The 26,846-nt window shown below is 32.4% G+C and overlaps 3 protein-coding genes and 1 long non-coding RNA gene across 7 annotated transcripts; 1 reads left to right on the forward strand and 3 right to left on the reverse strand.

Moving 5' to 3' along the window:
* The first annotated feature begins 2,480 nt into the window (after positions 1-2,480).
* Positions 2,481-4,943, forward strand: LOC100261674 (IQ domain-containing protein IQM1). Of its 2 annotated transcripts, none has more exons than XM_002279564.4 (8): positions 2,481-2,837; positions 2,951-3,231; positions 3,320-3,434; positions 3,648-3,713; positions 3,905-3,993; positions 4,078-4,165; positions 4,270-4,500; positions 4,582-4,943. In XM_002279564.4, exons 2-8 carry the CDS (start codon positions 2,969-2,971, stop codon positions 4,693-4,695), a joined length of 966 nt encoding a protein of 321 aa, XP_002279600.2. In that variant the 5' UTR covers positions 2,481-2,837; positions 2,951-2,968; the 3' UTR covers positions 4,696-4,943. The 2 variants fall into 2 exon arrangements, with proteins under 2 accessions (XP_002279600.2, XP_010654665.1); XM_010656363.3 differs by having other exon boundaries at positions 2,516-2,837; positions 2,933-3,231.
* LOC100256576 (uncharacterized) lies at positions 3,468-10,246 on the reverse strand. 3 transcript variants are annotated; one of them, XM_019222157.2, is made up of 10 exons: positions 9,627-10,245; positions 9,353-9,445; positions 8,995-9,068; positions 8,818-8,920; positions 8,018-8,068; positions 6,447-6,600; positions 6,133-6,271; positions 5,906-6,011; positions 5,704-5,827; positions 3,468-3,809 (listed from the first exon to the last, which is right to left on the reverse strand). In XM_019222157.2, exons 1-10 carry the CDS (start codon positions 9,763-9,765, stop codon positions 3,794-3,796), a joined length of 999 nt encoding a protein of 332 aa, XP_019077702.1. In that variant the 5' UTR covers positions 9,766-10,245; the 3' UTR covers positions 3,468-3,793. The 3 variants fall into 3 exon arrangements, with proteins under 3 accessions (XP_019077702.1, XP_019077703.1, XP_010654666.1); XM_019222158.2 differs by lacking the exon at positions 3,468-3,809 and having other exon boundaries at positions 5,540-5,827; positions 9,380-9,445; positions 9,627-10,246; XM_010656364.3 differs by lacking the exon at positions 3,468-3,809 and having other exon boundaries at positions 5,540-5,827; positions 9,627-10,243.
* Positions 10,247-10,395: 149 nt separating this feature from the next.
* On the reverse strand, positions 10,396-13,384 carry LOC100251435 (uncharacterized). Its single transcript, XM_010656365.3, has 6 exons — positions 13,015-13,384; positions 12,772-12,904; positions 12,225-12,328; positions 11,979-12,123; positions 11,755-11,895; positions 10,396-11,594 (listed from the first exon to the last, which is right to left on the reverse strand). The coding sequence occupies exons 1-6, from the start codon at positions 13,053-13,055 to the stop codon at positions 10,653-10,655; spliced, it is 1,506 nt and encodes a 501-aa protein (XP_010654667.1). The 5' UTR covers positions 13,056-13,384; the 3' UTR covers positions 10,396-10,652.
* A 6,409-nt stretch (positions 13,385-19,793) lies between these two features.
* On the reverse strand, positions 19,794-20,895 carry LOC104880240 (uncharacterized). Its single transcript, XR_786565.3, has 3 exons — positions 20,670-20,895; positions 20,352-20,554; positions 19,794-20,240 (listed from the first exon to the last, which is right to left on the reverse strand). It is a non-coding gene; the product is annotated as an uncharacterized LOC104880240 (long non-coding RNA).
* Positions 20,896-26,846: the final 5,951 nt, after the last annotated feature.

A 26,846-nucleotide genomic window follows, 5' to 3' on the forward strand; every position in this document is an offset into this window, starting at 1 on the left:
CAATCAATTACACATCAAAAGGTTGTTTCTTATAATGATTGAAAAATATATTGGGTACATATTCCTTTTAAAAAGAAATATTGTATCTAATATTTCCTATATTAGTTTTTTTTTTATTTTTTAAAAAAAATATTTTAGGTTATAAAAAGGAAGATTGTTATATATGAAATGAAAATGTGCATGTAAAGTTCATGTCTAAGAAGTAGAGTTATGAAGGAGAATGAGAGGTATGGATAGAGTATGATGTAGAATTAGTGCCTAACAAATTAATTTTGTATGATTTTCTTAATTAGGAGTAGTTGGGGTAATATAAATATATATGGATATAAATGATATCCAAATGTAGGAATACAATTTTTAAATCCTAGTCCATCTCCTATCTCGCCAAACAAAAACAGGCATAATGTAACATTAATCATGAGATTTGTGAAAATACGTACATACCCATTACAAGCATGGGCATAAGGCAATTTAGGGTGAATAGATGGACAAGCCCCTACTTCACCCACAACAATTGTGATACCATTTCATGGGTTCACATCAACATAGAATGTGATATGTTTACTTACCATATTCCAACAATCCTCTTAATTGTGTTCACTTCTAATTCATTTCATCCAAATATTACAACCATACGATGTTTTTGGGTTCATCTCATTATCCAATAAAATATTACTAACTTTTAAATCTCTATGAATTACTCTTAATCTAGAATATTTGTGAAGATAAAGCAATCTCTTCAATGGTGTCGTAGAATTTCTTCTAATGATATCTTTCATAAGAATGTTGGGAAAGTATAAAAAAGAAGCTTAAGTCAATGAAAAATTTCAAGATGGGTTTGCTTTCTTCTCTTCTGCCCATTGCATGACATAATTTTTTATGTGAAATCTTCCCAAGCAAATCTATTCTTCTCATCTTCTAGTGTTTTCAAAGTGAGGTTTGGAACTAAATATTCCCCTAAAAATCTAATCTTTTCATCTTCTAGTGTTTTCAAAATGGGATTGGAATTTAACTGCTCCCTTGTATAACCTTCTCCTTTCAAAAGAAACTTTCAAAATTCAGCAAGATGATGAGTAAAACCAATGTTTTTATTTCCTCCTTTCCCTATCTACTTTCAAGTGGTCAACCATGGCAACCGTTAGTTGGTTTGATCATGACTTGTTGGGATATGATGGGTCCATATAGTTGGGAAGGAATCCAAACTTCTGTTAGGAGAGTACTTGTAGATTAGTATCTTCTCTTCTCCTTTGATGCAACAAACCCAAATGTCCAATAAGATTACTATGTTGAAGTTAGCAATGAGCTTAAAAATAAAAAATTATTTTCCAAACTAAAAAATACTTGACAAAAAACAGCATTCTGAAAACTTATTCTAAAAAATATGATATTTTCTATGAATATATATATATATTCATTTGTTTTGATTTATTTTATGCTTTAAAAATAATCATATAAATACAAAAAATAATAAAAAATAAAATATTACAAAGAAAAAATAGTTTTAAAAAAAAACAAGTTGAAAATATTAAAGTTCAAAGCAAAAGTTGGCTATAGAAAATATTAAAAAAATATTTTTGAAAACAGTTATAAAACATTATTTTGATAATTATTTTTTATCAAATTTCTAAGACAATTCCCAAAAATTATTTTTGAGAATTGTTTTAAAAACGTTTCCAAGGAGGATTTTTATTACCATTTCTTGTTTGTTGAGTAATTTTCCCCTACGACTAATTAATTAGTAATTACTATATCACCTTATTACTTGTATACATGTAATAGAGACATTACCTTACATGCATCTCCAAAGCCACCCTCGCCAAGCTTATTTTATGGTGAGAAGTTATGTGTACCCCGGCAGCTATATTTTATGGCGAGGCTTTATCTTCTTTCTAACATTTTCAACTTTATTTGAATTTTTATGGTTGACAAGAGGTTTTGGAAGACCCCTCAATTCAAACAATTGACTCCGTTGGCTTGTGTTATCTATCTATTGAATATAAATGAAAGTTAATTTAGACATGAAAGTGATGTGATCAAAGAGCTTCTAAGAATTTGATTTCTTTTCGAAAAATACTAAAATACCTTATGGTGTAAGCTTTTTCCATCCTAAAATGGTATAGAGGTCACGAGAGAAGAATAATTAGAGTATGTTTGAGAACTATATTTTAAAATAATTTTTTGTTGTTAATATTGTTTAGTTATTTTCTATTGCTTTTTAAAAATTATTTTAAGAAATAATTATATAAACATGTAAAATGATTAAAAATAAAACATTAGATAATAAAAATTATTTTTAAAATATATTTAAAAATGTTAAAAATATTTTAGGTTATTTTTGTTTTACAAAAATAAAAAAAAATTTATTTTCAAAAACAATTATTAGACACAACAATATTCCTTCTCTCAATTGATTAGTCAAGCTTTGATCTTTAGTGGAAACTTGCTGAGAACATACCTGAGGTCCTGAACTCTCTCTCCATCTGTTGAATATAGAACTCCACTTTCCACGTACTTTCCATATTCCATTCAAAAGAACCCCCCAACCTTTGATCTTTCGTGGAAACTTGCTAAGAACATACATGAACACGCCTTTGATCTTCCACGTTCACGTACTTTCCATAATCCATTCAAAAGAAACACGCCTTTATGACTATTCTGCTTATTATTAATATATTATAACCCTTTTGTTGGATTAGATGACTCTAAGTAGACTTTTAATTTTCCTTTTCCTTTTCGTACTTAGAGGGTTTTTTTCCCATGAATTGGTCAGTATATAAATGGGGGAGACTGGTGATTTTGAGATGCAGATTCACTTGTTTTTCATAGAGAGGTTTCAGGTACAAACCCTTGACTTGTTCTTCTTTGGTTGTTCATTTTGGTGTTTGATTGGTTCTGTATTGACACTTCTATTGTTCTCCGCTTGATTTTCAAGATTGGATTAAACTTGAAGAAAGGTTGAAAATTTATTATGGATTCGGATAACATGACTAAATCTGATGGTTCTGATGAGATGGTTATCCGAGAGGTCAAAGAGCTAGAGCCTGAAACAAGTGTTTCAGTCAAGAGTATGGTGTTGGATGGAGAGAAACCTTTACCCGCCCCAGCAATTTTGTTCTCTCCAAGGCCTGTTAGCGAGCTTGATGCTGCAGCAGTTAAGCTGCAGAAAGTTTACAAGAGTTACCGGACAAGAAGGAACCTTGCAGATTGTGCTGTAGTTGTTGAAGAGCTCTGGTTTGTTATTTTCCTTTCTCTACTTTCCTTGAAAGGAACTTTAGTCCTTTGTTTGGAACTCGGTTTTGATCTTTTGCTGATGTTGTAGGTGGAAGGCATTAGACTTTGCAAGGCTGAAGGAGAGCTCTGTGTCCTTCTTTAACACCGAGAAACCAGACACTGCTGCTTCGCGTTGGAGACGGGCTGGGACTAAGTCAGCAAAGGTATAAATAGGATTAGTGTAAGAATAATAAGACTCAGAACCAACAAGCACCACTTGATTGGTAATGCATTTTCCATAGGTACCAAAAAAAGTACATTTCTATACTAAGGCCGACCCTATTCCATTCTGCTTTCGGTCACCAACTCAACCCTTTTTTCTGCTAAAAACCATTCAATATTTGTACATGATTTTTTGTTTTTCTTCATGACTTTAGATTGGGAATGGATTGTCCAAGGATGGGAAGGCTCAGAAACTAGCCATCACACATTGGCTTGAAGCTGTAAGTCCACACTGTGTCATACCATTCATTATTTTCTTCAACTTCATTGCTTGGATGCTCATTGCCTTGGCTACCCTCCATTAAAATTGAGCCAAACTGTTGAGAAACACAAACATTAGCACTCAGAAATTTCTAGACTAATCCATTTGATTCTACTCAAAATCTTCTTGATCACCCTTGCTGTTGTGCAGATTGATCCACACCATCGTTATGGGAACAATCTAAACTTGTATTATGATGTCTGGTTCTCTAGTGGGACCTCCCAACCTTTCTTCTACTGGTAAAAAACAAACTGTAATGTCTGGTTTCTAGATTCAAACAGCAACGAAATTTTATCATAACTTCTTCCTTAATGAAAATGAAGGTTGGATGTTGGAGAAGGGAAGGAAATAAACATTGAAAATTGCCCAAGAACTGTTCTACAGAAACAATGCATCAAGTACCTTGCTCCAGTAAGTATCAAGTATCAAACACCTGAAAATATACTCAAATTGTTACAGACATACCCAATCAATGATGAACCCGATTCTCCTTTCTTAATGTTGTGGTGTTGCAGAAGGAGAGGGAAGCATATGAAGTTGTTATAGACGATGGGAAGCTAGTGTATAGGCACAGTGGGGTGCTTCTGAATACTGTTGAGGGTTCCAAGTGGATTTTTGTCCTGAGCCCCTCCAGGAATATGTATGTTGCAGAAAAGAAGCAAGGCCAGTTTCATCACTCTAGTTTTCTCGCTGGAGGTGCTACCATTGCAGTAGGACAACTTGTTGCCCACAATGGGGTTCTCCAGGTATGTTTTATTGATTCGAGCATGGCCATAACCATCACCCAAAGACACCTTTAACTTGATTTTTCCCCTCAATTTGCACAGGCTATACGGCCCTACAGTGGTTATTATAACCCGACAGAGGAGAACTTCAAGGAGTTAATTAGCTTCCTGGAGGAGCACCATGCAGACTTGACCAATGTTAAGGTAAATCCCTGATGGCTATCATTTACATTAGGGATTGCCTCAACTTCATGGGTGACTGCTGCATCTGAAAGCCCTTTAGGGCATGGAATCCAAATGATTATAAGGATTTTCGAGTTTGTATGATGCTTTGGAATTTGAGCAAATTAAGAGATTGTTGGAAAGTCTCAAATTTTCTATTGAATTGATTTGTAAGTTTTTTTTTCTATGTTTTTCTAATAAAATATATTTTTATGAGGGACTTTTCTATCAATATAAGAAAAGTGTGGCAATGGGATTGAAAGAGTTCTGTGTTCATGAAACTACCTATAATGATAAATCCAAGCAATTCACTAAACAGTTTTTGTTTTTATAACCAAAACACAACTATTAAATCAAATCATCAAACATGTCCTTAACATCTCTCTTCATCATCCATGAGTTGAAAACTAGTGTAAATACCAGTAGCAGAATTTGTGTAAGTGAAGTTGGTGTTGGTTTGAAAACATGATTGTATAAGTGAAGGATGAATGCTTTCTAGACACTACCAGAGTCCAAACAAAAACTTCAGGGCCTGTTTTAGGAATATAATTTTTAAAATTGTTCTCAAAAAAATGGTTTCGAAAATAGTTTTAGGATGTTTTTTGAAATAAAATTCTGTTTAGGAATTTTGAATGTTGTGAACCTATTTTGTCTTTTCAAATATTTTTTTTAAAATACTATATTTTCAAAAATAGTTTCCTTTAAAAAAAAACTGTCAAACATATTTTCAAATCTGAAAAACATAAAATTATTTTTAAAAACAGTTTCCAAATAGACTCTAAACATCTTTTCTTTGCATTTCTGGAAGAAATATATCTAATGAAAAACTCTGAGAAGATGGTTAAAGCTTGAGAAGTCTTTACTCCAGCAGTATATTCCATTTTAGCTAAGCACAGTTTGGTTTATAGAGAAAAGGGCTAGCTACAAAACAAGCAGAAAATTTATAAAGCATCAATTCAGATTCATCAGAGTGTCTGAGATTGGGATTTTCTCCTTACATACTTGATCTGCCATATCTCAATGTCATTTCCTCTGTTGTACTCTCTTACATATTGTGGAATTTGTGTGAGATCGATGGGCTTCCCTACAAAGCGAGGCAGGGGTTCATGTTCAAGGCTTTCACATTCTGCATTATCCATTATAAAACCGCTTTATTACAAGTTAAAAGAGTTCACAAAGAAAGCCTTAGCAGAAGAGTGCTTACCTTCTGCATCCCTCAAATAACTTTGGAAACGCAAATATCCATTCGCAACAACATCAAGATCATCAAGACTAAAATTGTAGCGTTTCTCTAGTGCCAAGTATAACACCTGAAATCAGAAAATGGTAACAATTACTCTATGGCATCCTTCTGGAAGAGGAGGGTAGATTCTATATTGAGCATGGATATCCCCTATAAGTTCTGTAATCGTATGCTATGTTCATAAGTACCTTTTCTGAACCTTGAGACATTAATCTCTCTAAGGTATTGAAAAATGCATCAGTCAGATCATCACTGTAAATTACATCGGCAGCTAAGAGTAAAGAAGCTCCCTGGACTTCTTCAACTTCTGATGCGGTCCAAGAAAACCTGGGTGTACAGAGAAAACGAAATGTGTTATGTTCCTAATTTCTTAATTTTCAAATAAATTAGAATAGTAGAAGAACTTTGAAGAAGAAGCATAAGGAAAAGTAAGCTTGTAAAACACACAAGAATTCAATTAAATAAAGGAACAAACTATCAAGAGAAACCAAATATATTTCACCTTTTCTGAGTCTCAGAGCTCTCTGAATCCATGGTAGGCGGCCATGAATTTTTCCAATTGAGTCCACGTACATAAACTGAAGCTTGATGATTGAACATTTCAGAATTAAGGTGAACATTATTAGCACAGTTGTCAAGGATTTCATCACCATGGTCTGTCAAAAAATCCAAGGGGACCTTGTTCAAGACATCACTTGAAATAAAGATAAATAAACAAGCTTTTTTTTTTTTTTTTTCCCAATACAATACTAATTCAATAAGAGCAAAATAAACTATCTCAAACCCCACATTTCTCACAAAACATGTCCAAGAATCATAACTTAAAAATGAATTACCATCTTAGAACTCTCACACCTAAGGGAAAACTTAAAAGAGAAAAGGACCAATAAAAAGAAAAGTAGTCTCCTGATTATAATCCTTTTTACACGAGAAAAAATTAAACAGATATAGTAAAAGAACAATATAATGCCTCATATAAGAACATTTGGAGATTCAGAATATCAGCCTATCTTTAGTAGAGTATGGTAAGCCTTTATTACATCTAGAATGTGCTAGAAATAAAGTTTCAAAAAGTATGTGGCAACCAAAACCAGGATGTTGCAATCTTCGTAATTTTTCTAGCCCAAATCACCAAGTGCCAACTAGTTTATGTATAGGCATGTTTTTCTTGCACTGATACAAACTCTATGTAATTCAAAGATAACAATAAAGCTATAGAACCTCTGGCAGCACAAAAGTAACAAGGATCTGCCTCAGAATCTCAGATGATTAATTAGGGGAATGTTCAGCAGTTTATATGGCACATCAGAATGATTGAAGAAGCAACCAAATGGTATGCAAATGGAAGATTTCTAGTTTATTTCGGAAAAAAAATTGTTCAAATAAAGAAAGTTCTAAATGTGCAAAATCAATTTTAATGATTTTCAATCCAGAAAGAAGGTATATTGCTTAAGAAGCAGAATAAATTGACAATATGATGTGAAACAGTCTGAAATATTTTAGCACTCAAAAAAAAAAAAAAAAAATCAATACTGCGTAATGAGACAACAATTTCAAATGTAGGACTCCTAACCTACATGCTGAACTTAATGCAGTTCTTTGTTGGTTTAGTATTTTTTGCTTTCTTGATTTCTACTTCCTTAATTAACAGAAGTTATGGGCAAGTGAGCAGGAAACACGTGTGTGTGCGCACACACATGAATATCCCCTCGTTGTCTTGGATAAAAAGATCCTTCTGTTTCTAGCAATGTATATGTATTCTTCTTCTTTAACCACGTTTATTCCAAAAGAAAAAGAAAATAGAAAGGAAAGAAGAATAAATCGAATTATAATTTGGGGTTAAACTAGATGGATAAGATGGATGGATGGATGAATATAGCTCTTAGTTAATATGCACAAGAGCTGCAGATTCTTATTAATGAATAGGCAATTCAATGAACTTAATAACACATAACACATTCTTAAAATTAGAAGATTGCACTCAAATAACACCCTCCAGATAATAGAGAAATTGCACATGACTAAACAATGAAATAAATCAAGCCAGGGTTCAAAAGTTGTAGCACCCCATACCTGTTATGAACACTCTCTTAGCAACACATGCAAGAATTATACCAACCATCCCTGATAAAGACAGTTAAATAAAATCCTGTCATCAAAGAAATACTTATGTTACAGGTTTATAGCTTGTGAAAGACTTCAGAGCTAAAATTGGAAACAATACAGAAAGATTTTGGCCAATTTGTATAAATTCTAGAAGGAATTCCATGACAACCATGGCCAGAAAATCTCAGTCGAAAAGATTTCTTCATTACAACATTCTTCAAAGAATTCTTTTCTGGTTTTCCCCTTGCTTCTAATTGTATTTAAATTTTCAAAATTTGAGAACTATTGAATTAACTCTTAGAGACCCAGAGTAATGTACAAAAGATGGGACCATAGTTATATTTTACTTAATAATGCATAAACATGCAAATCTAGTTAAAACATCATGTATATGAGTGCATCAAAAATAAAGGAATCATAGACGTTCGCGACATAAGATAATGATAAAGACTTAGACATACTTCTAAGAAGAATTTCAGTTTAATCATTTTTACATATCTAAACATTTTTCTAGTTTTTAAATAATAGAATGCACAAAAAAATAGTAAAAATATGTAGCTTATCATATCTGGCAAGGTACAATCTTTAGGCCAAGCACACTTTATGCCGAGAAAAAAGTGAGGTTCAGTTTTCTTCTTGTTATAGGTAAGCACTGTTTATAAGCACCAAAGAGTAGACAATTAATGGATTTTAGCTTATAAGAACTTTCATTAAAGTTAGCGGATATCTGAAACATACGAAAGAGTAGGCAAAAATGGTCCAGATACCTGTTCCAGCACCAAGTTCTAATGAAACAATTCCCTCAAATTCAGATGATGTATGAATCTTATGCAACACAAAATCCGACAATATCAATTCTGCTCTCCACACCTGAAAAGGCAGAAAAAGCTTATATACATGGCAGCTAACCAACCGGAAAGCATCATAAGAAATCATTTAGCCACCTGTAACCCAACATTAGGAATCGATGATGTGATATTATGCTGGATGATCAAACAACAACTTCGATTCGATTGTCCTGCACAAAGAAAATAATGATCCTGCAAATTTAAAAGACAAGTAATAATAAAATAAAAAAGAAATGCTCAACATCATGATTTTTCATAAAGAATGCTAGTTGGTTAAATTTGGTCTGTGAGTTCTTCATGCTCTGCTTGGTTAAGCTCAGAGGGCCAATCAAGGATCATTCCATTGTATAGCAGACAGAATTTCATAAAAATAAAAATAAAAATTAAATAAATAAATCAATCGATAAACTCTTTTTACGGGATCAACCCAATCGACATCAATTCAAAAACTTACTGTTACGCCTTTTTACAACAAGATCACCATCTTCATCCAATTCAATATTTTGCTGTGTTGAAACTGCTTCCCCTTGTCTTATAGATTCAGCGCCTAAATCATTCAAACCAAATGATACTTCCATTAAGCCACTAGCTGGAGTGCGGTTCCTCAATCATAAGTATCATGTATGAATTTCAGCAAAAAAATATATATATTCCCCGATATTATGTCAGGTAACTATTTTCCTAGAAAACAAACAGTATTTAGCAAGTGCAGAATCAATATGCAATACCCTGTGGTGGTAAGGAGATAGTGAATTTGGAAATGTGGGGGCCAGAGAGACCAGGAGGGCAGCCCAGGTGTACCTCGCTCATAACTTGCTCATGCTCCTCTAAATCTCCGCTGTTTGATGGGATTGACAGCTCCGCCATTTCTGCTGATTGCGGTGGTGCACAGGTGCTAACCCTAGCCCCAATCCAAGGAAGACGATGTCACTGAACTCCGGATTTCTAATAAAACGACGTCGCTTTAGTTTCTCCGTTGTATCCCAAGTTAAAACCATGGCTCTCCGTTTGAAACTGATGTACAAGCCCACATATTTTGATTTCCTCCGTTTCTGACGCTGCGTTGTAGAGGTACCTCTTAACACGACGTCGTTTAAGTTTCACCGCTGACATCATTCATAGGTTTCTGCGTTTGTAACGCCCCACCGTAAGATTTCCTACACTCTGATCAAAGCAGAGTACCCTCCTTCATCTTCTTCCAACTGAGTGCTCATGTATTCAATATCAATTCTATTGCTATTTTTTTTTTTCATCCTTTTTGTATCACTGTAAATTTGGATATATACTATCAGCTTCCTCCCGCTTTCCAACTTTAAAATATGTCTATATGATTAAAAGGAGCCTCGTATATGTAATACCAGAGAAAAAAAAAAAATAAACCCCCGTGGGAAATCAAGTATCACATATAATGTGATAAAAGACTAAGAAGCCGCTTGTGAACATGCACTTTCAGCCATTGAGCAAGAGACTTCAACATAAAAATGGCAATCAGACAGATTTCTACTGTAAACATGTAAACCTTTTAAGCTTCTGGAGCAATGCTGTTATCTTACAAGGCTGAGAGACATGGGAAAGAAGAGGAATAAGCTAGAAGCCTAGAATATCTTCCTACGGGTGCTGACTGATAACAAATAATAAAGAACTACACTGTGGGAGAAGAATTTGGAGAAGATTACAATGGGTGATACAATCATGTAAAGAATTTTCTGTTATTCCCTTAAGCAAGGGAAATGCATAAATCTAATGCTATCCTTTCACTTTCCCCTAAGAGCTGCAAGGCGAGCAGCAACTTCATCATAATCTGGTAGCTTTGGGTGCACATGGCTGAACTTCATCATATCTGGTTGAAAGGAAGTGGCACGAACATGCCCTTTCCTTGTCTCTTCCGTTGGAGTTGTTGGTTCAATTGGGAGAGATCTTACTCTGGATGGACCATGCTTGTGGTCAGGGCCTCTGTTCCCTGTGGATTCACTATTTTCTGCTGCAGTTTGGTGTGAAGGAGGAGGAGGAGGTTCTTGAGATGGCTTCTTTGTACTGTAGTGTATCAAAAGCCTGTCTAGTTCTTTCTCGTCCTTCTGATCGTGATCCCCGGCATTTAAGATTTGTAACCCTCTTCTTGGGTCCTCTAGTCTTGTTCTTCTTGGATTTGTCTTCACTAATTCATTACCTTGATCATCGCCTGGTGGTGGGTTCAGCTGTCTCCTCCTGACTGATCTTGGTTTTGGCTTAGCTTCCCCTTCACTAACCTGAGCATTCAGTTTTTCAGCCACCTCTCCCTGCTCAGGACCGTTTGTTCCTGTTGGGGTTCTTTCAGGCTTGTTATCAACTTCTTCACCACCAGAACCACCAGGCAAGGCCTCCGAACCGGTTGGGTTTTTTTCAGGTTTTGGCCTGGTATAAGGAGGAAGGGCAACCCTCTTGGGGAAGGGGCGCCTGTCATCCATTTCTTTTTCAGGAACCCTTCTTTCTAAGCTTGAAAATTTCTGATGACCTCCATTATCTTCCCTTGGAGCAAATGAAGGTGTTTCATGAGACAGAAAGCCTTGGTTGTCTTTTCCAGGGACAGCACTTCTCCTACTGATATTCAGTCTGTATCCATCATCAATATCATCCCCTTTTCCATTAGATGAAGGGTCCACTTCATCTTCTTTTCGTGCAACATCCTCTTTTTTTGGGCTAATTTTCTTCTTTTGGTCCTGCAGAATAGTTATACAAACATGACTTTAGCATAAAGAAGAAACAAACAGAAGGTTTGGCCTTTTAGCAGGTCACCAAACATTAGGCAAAGTTGTCCCTTCTTTCCATAGAACTTATCCACAAAACTTAAGGTTACTAAAGTTATAAAACCTGGCTTACTTGATCGGATGCAGGTGGATTGAACAGCTTCTGCTCCAAAGCTTTGGAATCCCATTCTATAGAGGACTCTTGCGCTATGTCCCGCAACAATTGAAGCTTCATATCCTTGGATGAAGACTTCGACTTCAACTTCTCAGCAAACTAGGATCAGAAAATTATCGAGTTAGTCATGAAGACAGAGTGGTAGCCTGCAAAGAACTCTCAGTGGAAGTATAAATAATCACCTCTTTGTTAACAAATGATTCCAGTGAATTCCCATATCTTTCAGTTAATATATTCCTGAGCTCACGCAGCTCTGGCACATCAGCCATTCTTGCTGCTGCAAAAATCAAAGATGATACAGCTTCCCTGCATTCCTTGGGGCATTCCCTGTAAGGAAAAAGAACATAGGTCAATTTCCAATTCCATGAACAGTTTACATCTGTAAATGTTAGAAATTAAGATTAAACGACAAAGACAACTGAATATACCTCTCCTTCTGCATAGCTGAAAGATGATCTAAGATACACCCGCAGAATTGATCGATAAAGTCGTAACATGAGATCTGATTTAATTCAGCACAAAGCCCTTCAGCCTGATTTTGACAAGGAACAGAAAATGACAGTTCTCAGTAATGTATGAATACCAAGATAGACTGCAAGGGAACAAAAATTCATGAAACATTGCCTAAAAGAAATGATTTCTGCAGCTCTTAACCCTTGAAACCAACAGAATGATAAGGAACCTCAAATTCCAAATTATCAAACAGGGATTCAAGAATTCAGCCAAATAAAGAAGACAAAAGAAAAACCCATAATTTTCCATAGGTAGAAAACAGAAAAGAAAGTTCATATTTGACACCTTCTACTGATCAAAACAATCAACTTGAAAATTCCATCATGGATATATGGAGATCTCATGCAAAAAGATCGATGGAGGTAAGAAAATGAACCCGAAAATTCATCTTCTATGCTATGCTTCATCAAAAAATTGGATTCAAGATCAAGAAATCACTCAAAAGAGAACACCCAATATCACCTTGGAATAAGCATTGGTATCAAGACCTCTCCTCAGAAGATCTCCAATATCATTAGTCAGAAAATTCTGCATGGCCTTTCTCCTCTTCCGCACCATCTCAATCCTAGCCATGGTGGGTTTTATCGACGACTTGCTGTATCAAAACCAACCCAAAAACAAAGAGAACTTCACAAATCAAAAACCAAACAAAAACAATAAAATCCATGAGAAAAACACAGAGGAAAAACAGAGCTGGGTTCAAACCATTTCGAGGAGAACTTCCTTCCCAATAGCCCTTCAAACATCTTGATCTCTGAAGGAAGACCCTTCAACGGACAACAAAGATAACACCGAAGCGTTCGATGAATGAAAACCCAGCCAAAGAAATTATTTGTAGTTCAAAAGTGGAATCAAGTAATGCCAAGAATCTGCATTAAAGAAGCTCAAAAGGAAAGAAACGAAGCTGATTGAGAAAAACCCAGCAAGAAACACGCAGAAATACAAGAAGATCGAAGCTGGAAAGGAAAGAATTGCGGGTTTTCTAGATAGAGAAACTAGAGAGAAAAAGGGCAACGAATAACACAGAATCTATAGAAGCCAACACACCAGTTTTCCTTAGACCACGTTGGACACTCCATTTCCCGCTTTTTATAACCATGAAAAACCGGACAGCTGTATAACTGCAAACCGCTCATTTACGATAAATCCCCTTATCCCGCTCAAAAATGATTGAACCTACACGGAATATTGGTTCAACCCTTGAGGGCAGTTTGGGTATCAAATGTACAGCTGAGCCGTTTAAGCTGCCGGCGGCTAAGGACAACAACCGCCAGTATCCGGCAGTTGATGTCTTATATAATTATTTCCATTAAAAAAATTAATATGAAAAAATTTTCGTCTAAAATAATTAATATTTTTTGAGAAAAATAAGGTTTTTTTTTAATAAAATAAAACTATTTTTAATATTTAAAGAAATTATTGACCGGCCACAAACCCTACTCCATTTTCCATGAGAATCAGAATGTGTAGCTGGCCGCTCTTAGCTGGCCTTGTTTTAGGGGTAATCAAAAATGACGAAAATATCCTCACGGAATTCAAATAATTACTTTGCCAGAAACTAAATAGCTCAAAAGGTAAACCAAATTAGCGGCGGGGATCACTCGACCGTGTTGGAGCAATGTAATTTGGGAACGAATGACCAGCAGATGAAACAATCCCGTCATTTTAGGAGGCTATTTTGGTAATTTGATCCAGTTGGTTTATTCTCAATGAGGATAAAGAATGGCAGTGGATATGCCTTTCGCCGGAAAAAAGTGGGGTGGCTTTAACAGCCACGTGTAGAAAAGGGATTAGACTTAGGGAGGGGAAAAAGAGTCAAAAGGCCATGATTAAGTTACAGACTGGATCACAGCTGTGAACTTACACGTGTCAGTATCCTATAGGCTACCTTCTTGTTCTTAGCTTGTTGCTTAAGCTACTGCAAGTCCATTGGCCGTCATGCAAGTTGGCAGTCAGGCTGCATGGGAAGAAAGAAAGAAAATTTCGGAAAATCCATCCTATGATGCCGCCATTAAAATATGGGGAGCGCTGAAAGGAGAAGAAGAAAAAGGGTCTTTTGCGTGGAAGAGTGGGGTTGCAAAAGGTTTTGGCTTTTGACTAAGAAAAGTGACCGATTGTGATTGTTGAATTATAGAAATTGCTAGGTGAAGGGGCTGTTTGGGTATCAAGAAAAACCTCCACATTCAAAAGGTGATACAATTTATATCAAAAAAGTTTATAAAAATATATTAAATATATTTGGATTTTAATGTGTAAAAGGGTATTTCAAGGAAGAATTAATGTACAAAAACATGACATGAGATATATTGAAAAATATTGACAAGGGAAATAGTAATTTAGATGTAACAATCTTTTAGATATTATCTATTTTGGAGTCAAAGAGATTCTTATGGTTTTAAAATCATTTTACAAGATTAAAAGGAATTTCTATATATATATAACGTTAAAAACTTTCTCACTTATCCGATATGAGAATTATTAGCAGATAAAAAGTTTGATCGTCTTCATCAATTCTCCTTGTATTCACCATAGGCGTTTGGGTAAATGTATTATAAAGTTAGAATATACGTTTTTTTTAACAACAATTACTTTTAGGAGAGTTGGTAGTGATTAAGATCCTACCAATGGTATCAAAGTTGAGGTCATGAATTTGAACCCTAAGGTATCGTTGTGGGGAGATTGTTGGCAGATTGGAGGTCGAGATCATGGATTCGAACCTCAAGAGTATTGTTGGGAGGATATTGTTGGCAAATTGAAGGGTTGGTCACGTCCAAGGTAATGAACCCCAAGGATATTCCTGAGAGGAGATTGTTGGTTGGTTGCATCCATCAACTCCGATTGTGACCCTTCAGGCATCAACACGATGATTTTATAATTGAAAACAGCAAGCGTGACAATGGACCATCATGCCATGTCCAATTAAATGCATAATGGCCCTAGACATGGTTGGTGCCACAACCCCACCATTCACACCACCTAAATTGTGAAACACAAGCCCTCACACACCTACAATTCCGAGTTAAAGGCTTCCACCAACAACTCCACATGCCCAATTAAGCTTTTTTTTTTAAATAAAATAATTATGTACTTTCACAAATTTGTCTAAAAAATAAAACAAATAATGGAAATGTAAAAGGGAAAGGGTAGGGTTGAAAAAGAAAACCCTATTATTATTATTTTTTAGGAAAAAAAAAAAGGAAAAAGAAAAAGAAGACGTGAACAAGTGAAAATGAGAAGCACATTCGAACATGGGCCAAAAATCAGAAAGTCAAAGTGGGTGTGACTTGTAGCCACTATTTGTCATGTGAGGCAAACATTCTGGTTGGTGTGCGGCCATGAGTCACGTGGCCTGTAGGCTAAAAGTATAATTTAGGTTACTTGGTCGCCAATTTGCTTCCAGTCCATTGATTTTACAATTTTCAATAAGCCAATGATGTGGAAGGCCTGTTTGGAAACCATTACAAAAATACTTTTTTTCTCTTTAAAATAAAACACAATTTTAAATTTTAAAATAAAATCAATTTTTATCAGAAGTTAATTATTTTGGAAATACAATGAATTTTATGAATAAATTTAAAATAAAATAAAAACTTATATTATGCATAATTAAAAATAATAATTCAAATACATTAAAAAATGAAAATAATTCCTCATTTTCATTCTCTGTTCCTAATTTCAACTGCCAAACATTCCCTTAATAAGCAAATCGAATCATCTTCCACTTTACAATCTTCTTAAAAAATAATAAAACTACGCTTTGAAATTAAGTGATTGTTTTCTACTAGTGATTGTTTTCTACTAGGAATTGTTTCCTTCAAGTGTTTAACATCATGACGGCCAAATATTTTATATATGAAATGAGAAGCATCTCCAACATGAATCTATTCCAATAATAAAATCAGTCGGTTCATGTTACACATTCTTAGTAAGTGTTGTTTCCTTTTCATAAAGAATAAAAAAAATTAATAAAAATATCTATATAAATATTTTAAGTTATGAGATATAAATATACTTATAAAAATATTATACGAGATGAATAAAAAATATAAGGAAGAATGAAATATATAAAAAAACATAAGATGTTTAGAAAAACATAATAATTGTATCTGGTTCTATCATTTATAATATTTTTTATAATATAATGAAATGATTATCTCTTATCTGTAGATATAAGCATAATTAGTTAAATCATGTTAAAACCTTATGTATCATATAAAGTTCACTTAGAGATAGCAATTTTGACACAACACAATAACGCGATTCGAAAATGATATGCATTTTAAAGTATAATCATGTTCGTGTTGCAATTATTTTAATCCACATAATTTGCTTAATAAATGAATCATATTTAGGTTTGATCGTTCGACTTATTTAACATGATAAATGCAATCATCATTTAAAGAATGATGGTCACAAGGGGTATTAATTTATGACATGGGTTAGTCCAAAATGGGTCGTGAATACTATTTTTGTGATATCTCACATCGAATATAGGATAAAATTTCTAACATTATATAAGTATGAACTTTTCTTAACTATATATAGACATGTTTTACAATCATGAAAGTTTAATCGATTTTTGCAGCAAACTCAAAAGGAGAGGTGGTATAATGTATTGAGAAGCAAAACAGTGAAGATGAAAGCTGGAAAATAGTGAATGAACTGGGTGTAGTAGCAGCTGGAAGTGAGTTGTAAGATGAATGTAGGGAACGTGGTGGAGTAAGGTGGGTGCCAATGTTTTGTTATTGGAGTAGCTTGGCGACCCAGTTGTCCAGAGGCTGTCTTCCCAAAGCCACCTACAGGCTACAAACATAAAAAATTCACCTGAAGTATATGAAATTAATTTTATATCAAGTACTAGCTAGCCAATAAGGTGATAGCTGTAAGCCTGTGAGAGTGAGAGTTAGAGTGCACCAGCACAATATGACAAAGGATGATCAGGTCTTTCACGTTGAATGGTTGTTTCACAAACCTTTTATTTGTGCCCTTTTCATTAGACATTGTCACATGATGGAAGTTTCTTATAAGTCACCTCATAATATTATGTCATCGCTCGTGGCTTCACCATAATATACCAAGTAGAAGTGGTTATCATTGCTCTATCATTATTTATATTCCAAAATTATATTTTTAAAATACTAATTTACATATTTTTCTATAAAAAAATTAATTACATAAAAAGTCATCTTTTTCTGTCCCAATTGAAGGCAAACATTTTTTTATTGTTTAAACATAGAAAATTTAATATATATATATATATATATATATATTATTAGGGCATTATGCATTATTATTTGTTTGTTAGAAATTTTATTCTTTTTTATTCTTATATAAGATGTTTACTTTCCATCGAAGATTCATCGATAAATTTGAAAAGATTTAGATAAAGACAAATTAGTTTTTGAAAAGATAAACATTGGATTATAAGTTTAAAATTGAATTAAAATATTTAAAATAATTTTTATAAATTTGCAAGAACGCTGACCATTCGAAGTGGTCAAGTAGTTGCAGTAGTGCTTGAAGCACTCAAGTGGTAGGTTAGTCCCCTCAAATGGTTGATCCTAAATTTTGGCAATCCCATTTTTCATTTTTTTTGGAAATTTGAGTTTTTATTTTTTACCCAAATGTGTTTTAAGGTTTGATGTTTTTATTAAGAAAAACCCTAACTTGCCATAGTATTAGTAAAAGTTCTCAAAAAGATGTTGAACTAATTATAAATTATTGAAGAAATCTACCTCCCCTCAAGAGTTTTAGCGAATCCGTTGAAACATTTGATGTACTGCATAAATGTGAATTATGGTATAAGTTCTTGAGAGTAAATTTTAGGGAAGCATTTTATCAACTAATTTTATATACTATGATATTAAATAGTGAATTATTGATCTCACATCCGTAACTTTTTATCTCCATATCTTATATGAGGATTTTTCACGTAAAATCTTAATTGATATATATATATATTGTGGGCCCATTGCCCAATCATGTCATAACTTATGTTGCCCAACGCTAGACCCATTAGTACAGTTAACATTCCTTGGTGGGGACCAAGCTTTGGGGTCTAATTCTAGACATGTGACTTACCATCCAACTCCACGAAACTTGAAATATTCATTAAAGCTCCAGCTTGCCAACTCTTTTGAAAAAAAATGGGCTTGGGCTAGGCCAAGTACGTGACCCGGCCCAAGTCTTGTGTGCTCTTAGTATCACTAGTAAGAATGATTTGTGTTACTTGAAAATATTTTTTTTTCTATTTTTTTTAAAATTCATTGTGACTAGGGTTAATTTTCCTTTTCTAAATAATGAATTGGTGTACAAATAATTTAAAAAATAAAGAAATAATTCATGGAAAAAAAAAATATTTGAGACCCCATGATTGCAAACCATCGAGTCTTCCATGATTAATTGGGTGATATAATTTGGGCCCATGTTTCATTGAGTTTTCAATGGCTGATTATTTGAGAAGAGCATTGAGCACAACATAACTTGGGGTGAGGATTGGTTGATGGGAAGGGAGAGATTTGCCATAAAATATGAAGTCTTTGCTTCACAACTTGGTTAGATATTATTCCTCCCCCACTATATTCAAAGAGATGATGGAAGAAGATGCCCAAAATCATTGTGACAGCATCTTCTACCACCTCCTCAAATTATGACCATGAAATCATGTTGGATTAGGAATTTAGGATCACAGTATGGTTGACCTTCAGATTTGATCTATCACCCTATAGTTGACTTTAAATATTTCATCAATTTCAAAATAGAATTACATAAATGCTAGTCTATAAAAACCATCTTTTAAAGTAATTAAGTTTTTTTTTCTTTTTCTTTTTTTAAAAATATGCATCAAAACATATTTTTCATAGTATATTTTATTTCTTCTTATTTTTATTTTATGAATATAAAATAATTATTAAATTGATGCTTATTTTTTAAATGAAGTATAACTTCATCTCAATTTATTTAAAAATTAAATAAAATTCCAAAAAAAATTAATATTTTCATACTTTAGATTTCAAATAAAAATAATTTTTTTTTCATTTTTTATATTAATAGAAAATATTTGGAAAAAAGACTTATGTTTCGTTTGGCAATCATTTTAGGAGCCTAGAAAATGATTTTAAAAATAAATTAGGTGTTTGACAAATTTTTAGGACTTTTAAAAGTTTGAAAAATTACTTATAATATTAAAAATTTTCTTAAAAACATTTTTAAAGAAAATAATTTCACTAAAAACACTTCGCATAGAAATTCTATTAAAGAAAAAACACAAATAGGGCCTTAGATTTGTGCCCATTTTAGACTATTTGTATAATGTTTGATGTCCAAAGACACAATGTGAATGATGGAGAATGAGAAAAATGAATTTCACTTTGGGCCACACAAAGTGTGGACTCCTTTTCTTACCCTTTTTGCATTTGAATAAGAAAAGGAAAAAACCTTAACCCACTTCCTCATGCACTATAATATTTTATGCTCACATCAAATGAAGATGCAAATGCACCAATTAATCTCCTTCATTAGTCCAAAATACTATTTGCATAGCCCCTCATAATGAAATATGTATCCATGGAATATGGAAATTATTCCATTTTCTTTTACTTTTTATTTTTTGGGGCACATACAACTAAACCCCATAGCACTACAATCTTAAAAAAAAAAAAAAAAGAAAGGAAAAATTGAAGAAGAAGATAAACCCTGACCCTATCTGCCTCCATCGCCTCCTTGTTATGATGCTCTCCATGGTATATATATATATATATATATATCAAACTACAACTCTCCATCTCAGAAAGGGAAATGACAACAAGAAATCATACACTCTACTTCAGACATGAAAATCTCTGATCATGTTAATTCATATAGACCAAACTTGCCGATTCATGGATGTTAAAACTGCAGAAAAACATCGATCCGATGCGATCCCATCGACTCTGGAAGAAGAATTAAACACCCAGAAAGGAAAAAAGAAGTATTTCAACAAAATATCCAAAATATAGAGAATATATGTCATGTCAGTATATGTAAGGCAGAGGGAGTATTACCAGAAGCATCTCAAAACGCTGATGAGGAAATGGAACAGATAGTTGTCTCGATCGAGAAACTCACGGCGGACCAGACGCTCCAAGTTGAGGTGTCGAGGGAGGAGATCGCTGTAGTAGAGGAGGGTGGTGACCGCGGCCGCTGGCTGGTGTACTAGCGCCGCCAGCAGCCTCATTAGTGACCGGAACATCAGTGGTGTAAGAGACTGAGACGAAAACAAATCAAAAGAAGTCAAAAGGAAGACATAAACCCCATTAGCAAAAACTCCATGATTGTGTGTTCGTGTGGAGTTGTGATGGAAAAGAAGATGGAAAACATACCATTGTTTGTGAGCTAGGAAAATGGGATGAGTGAAGAAGAAGAAATCATGTTAGGAAAGGAAGGAAGATGGGAGAGGTAAAGATGGGGGTTGGTTGCAGCACGACTGAGAACGAAGGGATTCAAATTTTCTAACTACCAATCTTCAGCTGATGTTCAAACCTACTCTTCTATGGGGTGATGACTTCATGCAAACGGTAAAACTTTGAAAAAGAGACAAAAATGAAAGATATGTTGACGGAGAAACCAAAGAGTGGAGCTGGTAGTATTGGAGAGATGGAGACCCCTCCACTATTAACAATGCCCAGACAGCTCACAACAATGAGAGGCATGGACCCCATTTTGATGGTTCATCCTTCTGTTGAAAACAATTGGTGGTCGCCGCCTTTTTGTTTTTAGTTTTTTTTGGGAAATTCTTAAAGCTGTGTGCTTTTTATTAATGTAGAGCAAATGGTCAGCACATCATGATTTAGGGTTTGGTGGATTTGATATACATTTCTATATATGGAAGTGAAAAGGATAATATTTTTCTGAAGATATAGAAAAGAAGTATAGAATTTTTTTAAAAAATAAACATAGATTCAAACATTAATACATTATTTTTATATTTTATTTCAAATTCATTTCATTTATTTAAGAGTGCATTTGATAGTATTTTTTGGTGTTTTCCCTTAAATATTTTTAAGAAAATCACCTATTAAGTTTTTTTTTTTTAAGAAACACCACAAATGGCTTTTTAACTTGTTTCATAAATTTTTCCAAACACTTAGAATCCTAATTCTAGGATCCATTTTAGTATAAAAAGTGTTTTTGAAAAAATAAAAAATAAAAAAAAACTGGGTGTTTGATAAAATTTATGAAATATTTTAAAAAAAATTTAAAATCACTTCTAGTGCTTGAAAAATCATTTACAATGTTTTCTAAAAAAATATTTGATAAGTAATTCTCTTAAAAATACTTTCACTAAAGATATTTTTACTAAAAATGTTTCGAATAAAAACACTATCAAATGACTCTTAGAGTGCGTTTGACAATAATTTTAAAAAGTGTTTCTATAATTTCTAATACTTGAAAAAATTTATTTTTTTTAGTATTAAAAATATTAAAAACATTTCATGCCCAACACACTCTTAGAGTTCAACAATGATTCTAAGAAACACTTTTAATTTAAAAAGTGTTTTTTAAAAGAATTAGGTGTTTAGAAAAAATTAGGAAACACACTTAAAAAATTACTTGTAGTGTTAAAAAAAACCAATTATAGTATTTTCAAGAAAAAAAACTTAATTAGTGATTTTTCTAAAAACACTAGGAGTAAAAATAACGTCCAATCACTCTTTAATTTTTGTTCATAAGTACTATCAAATGGACTCTAAAACCTCTTTATCTAAAAATTACATAATTTAAACATATATAAATTTTTACTGATTTTAATTATATTTAACTTTTTTCATAGTTTTCATAATAAATTAAACATGAGAAAAATATTTATTTTATTATTATTATTTTCTTTCTTTAATATTTTTTTTTACTACCAGACATAGCCTTAGAGTAAATTGTGTATATTTATTGTTTGAAAACAAATGCTATTTTTCTCATTTCATTCTTCATTTTTCTTTTGGGCTTAAGTGGTGATCAAAGGGGCGAAAAAGGAAAGCTAAAAGAAGTTATTAGAAAAATACAAAATACAAATAAAAATCCTGCATTTAATTGCCATTTGTATATTATGTCATGGGCATGATACTAAAGGTGGAAAATCAAGTGGTGGTTCCTCCAGGACCAACTCTCTCCATCCCAAGAAGCTTGGTTTGGGCGTTGGACCTCAGCCCAGCCCTATTGGGCCTATTCTCCAAGACCCAGGCCCATCCTCATTTACAGCCCTTCTCAAAACCAATGTTGAAAATGTTGGATGTCTTTCGGGCGTTGGTGAAATGCAAATGGGAGCGAAATGTCAACAGAAGAAATATCCAAAATTTTTGCCAAAAATCGAAGAAATATCGACGATTTTTTTAAAAAAATCGCCTCCAATTGAAAAAAACTAGGGATATTTCGGTTTATTTCACTGATTTTTTGCCCATTTTTTGAAAATATCGGCGCCCTCCACCTACTGCTGATTTGATGGCTCCTAGCTTCCCCACGTTGATCTGACGGTCTAGATTTGGTCCGAGTTCCAACAGTCAATTTTATGTGCATCTGATGGTCCAAATTGAAGCTGGATGTGATCCAACAACCATAATTGAACCCCAACAACTATGTGATGATTCAATTGTCAGATTTCGATCCAACAACCAATTTTATTTTCCAACGATAAAATGAGATTCCAACAACTATTTTGACCCAACTTTTGTCTTCAACAACAAGACGGGGTTTCTTCATCTACCAATTCCATTGAACCACATCGATTTTCATTTTATTACTAAAGAGTCATTGTAATGTAATATGTACAAATTATTGATATTTAATGAAATCAAGTCTTTCATAAAGCTTCATAATGAGTGTACAATTACAAAATTCACATTTCTTATCGACCGACGTGATATAATTACATCTAATATCACAAATCATATCATACATATATCAAATTCTTCAACAAAACAACTTTAAATTGTCTATTATACTTCTAATTACATTGCTATGAGGTTTTTTTTACATTTCCGTGAATTTTGATCAATTTTTGGCTTACCAAATTTTTTTTCCAAAATATCCATCGATATTTCTCCGATATATACGTAAAATTAAGATACAGATATATCCGTAATTACCGATATTTTCATCAATGTTCAAAACTACATATTGTGGTATGGATTATGACTTTGAAGACATGAATGAATTCGAGCTTTCATGTGTGAGTGTTTTTGTTTAAAAATTTAAACAAAAAAATAAAAAATAAAAAATAAAAAAATAAAGAGAAAAAGTAAATTGAAATAATAAAATATAAATTTAAAGTGAATAAAGTATTTTTATATATTATTTTAAACCCATTTAACTTATTTAAACTCTTCTATATGAATATTAAATAATTTTAAAATACATAAGAGTTTGTTTGGTCATGTGATTTAAAAACCGTTTTTTGTTTTTAAAAAGAGAAACTTGTTTTTAAAAAATGTTAACATTATTTTATCATTGTTCTCTAAAAAGCATTTTTAAAAAGAAAGTAAAATAGAGGAAAAATTTTAGAGAACAAGTAAGAGTTGTTTTCATGAATTTTTTAAAATAAGTTTTAGAAAACAGGGTCAAAGGAGCCCTGATTTTTGGCTAATTTTAATTATATACAATTTTCTATTATATTTTTCATAATAAAATCATTTTTCTTAATGTTTTTAGTTGTAATGTTTGAATATAAACTAAAAAAAAATGTTTTAATAGTATTTTTGGTATGTATCATATAATAAAAAGAGTAATTTTTGGAATAATCATACATCATACATCATAAATCAATCCAAATAATTCTTCAAATTTTTAAAAATTTATCAAAAATGCTTTTAAATATTAGAAAGTGTTTGTAGTCCCTTTCAAAATCCTTCCCTCACAAACTTGAAATTGTGAATTTGCAAGTGTTTTTAAAATAATGATGAAAATTATATGCTAATGGATTTTGGGTGTAAGAGTAAATTTATATTTAAATTAAAGATAAAATTAAGAAATTTATTTCATTTTTTATCGGGGAAATTATTTAGACAACTTATTAAAAATAAAAACCAAACTTTTTTATTTTCATGAAAGTCGAAATTCCTATTTTCATTCTTACCACATCTCAATAAATTTTTAATGCATTCGATTAATGCTCTCATGTTAGAGTCAAGGAAATTTTTTTGGAATTGGTTTTGGGTGCCCAAATGGAATTGACATATTGATGCAACAAATGATAGATTAGGAGGAGCAGTTTTTATTGGCTTATTTTTATCTAGTTAGGCTATTTTATATTTAGGTATTCCTTAAACGAAAATATAGATATATAAATAGCATTAGGTCTTTGGTATTACAAGAGAAGGGGGTTTGATTGATAAAAGAAAAGAAAATTAGGGTTCTTTTCTAGGTTGTTTTCTCCGTGATTTTTTACTTCATTTGATGAGTTTTTTTACATTATATTTGGCGTCTCATTTTTAGTTGAATGTTCTTGGTGTTGTTATTATTGTTGAGTGATTGTTATTATTATGAAGAAATCTTTTAACCTTGGTATTCTATATTTCTCTTTTAACTTCTCACCCATTTCCCAAAGTTAAAATTGTCTAAAAGCCCGTAAATTTAGTAATATATATATATATATATATCACCCTCTTTCTTTATTTGAGAAAAAGGCCATAAAAACACATTTCTACAAGAGAATTTTCTCTTTTAAATTTCATCCAAGTTTTTCTTCTCTGTGCCCAAAAAGATTAAGCGTAAAAGTTAAAACATTTATACTATGAAATAAATTTTTTATAGTTTCATTCAAGACTTGAGACATGATTCATCGATGAAATAACCAATTTGGAATTCAGACATTTTGAAATCTTATTTTTTTTATATATAAATTCCTTTTAATTCTTGAGATACATTTTATACAAACTTCTTTTAATTATATAGATATATTTTAAAATAAAATGACTAGGGACGGAGCCAAGAAAGTGATTGAAGTAACATTATATGAAACTTATTTTAGGAGCAGAATAACATTAAACTTCTAATATAGTCAAGTGATAAAGTAGCTAATTATCATAAAGCTTTTCCATTACCTACTATATTTTTAGCAAAATTTCAAAATTTCCATTACCTGTTACAGTTCGGAAATGACATCAGAGTCAATATTTGTCTTTAATGTAAGCCTTGGGGCTTTGTCTATCCGAATCCAATGTAAGCCTTGTCCATCCGCCGAATCCATCCATAAGGTTTCCGACATGCCACGACGTCCTGACAGTGTGTCTACATGTAAGGGGTGATTGTGTGATCATGATATCCGAGGTTGAAAAAAACAATCTGACATCATGAATGTGGTAGTCAGTACAACATATAGTAGTAAAAATGCACAAATTTCAACGTTAACCTCATAACGGTGAGTGGTCGGCGTCGTCGGCTTTTAAAGTACAGCATCAAATCTAGATTTCGAAAACACCGGAATCTTAGCCTTAGACAATGAACACCGTCGGCAACTTTTCCAACTTCCGAGTGGCTTGTGGCATACAAATGCTGTTGAGGTCTTGCCATTTACGCTAACACCTCTTTTATCCATGCTTTTTCTAAACATTTAAAAAAATAATTTTAAATGTAATTAAAATTATTAAAAATTTTATATATTTTTAAATGATTTAATCTATATATATAAAAGAATTAAATTCATGAAAAATGTTTAAAATAACTTATTAATTTATTTATTTTTTATCTATTTCTTTTCCCTCGTATTTTGGTTAAAACTTTCCGAAAATTAAACATAGCGTTAGGAAATCAAATGTCAAGAAAAAATAATAAGGACATATTTGGAATGTTTTAAAAAACAGTTATTAAAAATGATTTTTGAGAATAATTTTGAATAAAAATATGTTTATAAATTTGAAATATTTTCAACTTTGTTTTTATATTTCAAATATTTTTTTTTTTAAGAATATCTTGTATCTTAATATTCATATACATTCCTATTGTAAATATATATTTAAAAAAAAATATTTTGAAAACAAACATAATCTTAAATTAAGTCATACCATACAAACCTAGTATATCATATTAATACCTTCCACCAATCAAATTCCAGCACTTTGAAAATTATTAATTAATTCCTAAAATTTCTACTTCCATATGCTTGAAATCATAAGCCCTATTTTAAAATCGGGTTTTCTTAGGATTAAAGCACCTTAATTCTATTTTTGGAAAGTGATAATAAATTAATACGAAAAATTTAAACGTATAACCACACGAGATTTATAATGATTCATTTTTAATGTGAGAGTTACATCCATTTTTAATAGCCGCAAATTTTTCACCGATACGAAAAGACTAAAGAGTGTCCAAGAGGATCCAAAACGCTCCACCATTTTTCTTTTTAGCTCTAAACATAATATTAGGATAAGCAAATCATGTGTAAAATTCTTTAAATGCCCCAACTTAAACAATAATATAAATTTAGAAATTAATTTTATTATTTTTTTATTTTTAAAAAGAAATTACTGCGAAATTACTAATTATAGAATAGGAAACTGCGAAACTGGAAA

Source organism: Vitis vinifera, chromosome 9 (assembly GCF_030704535.1).
Source record: "Vitis vinifera cultivar Pinot Noir 40024 chromosome 9, ASM3070453v1".
Classification (NCBI taxonomy): domain Eukaryota; kingdom Viridiplantae; phylum Streptophyta; class Magnoliopsida; order Vitales; family Vitaceae; genus Vitis; species Vitis vinifera.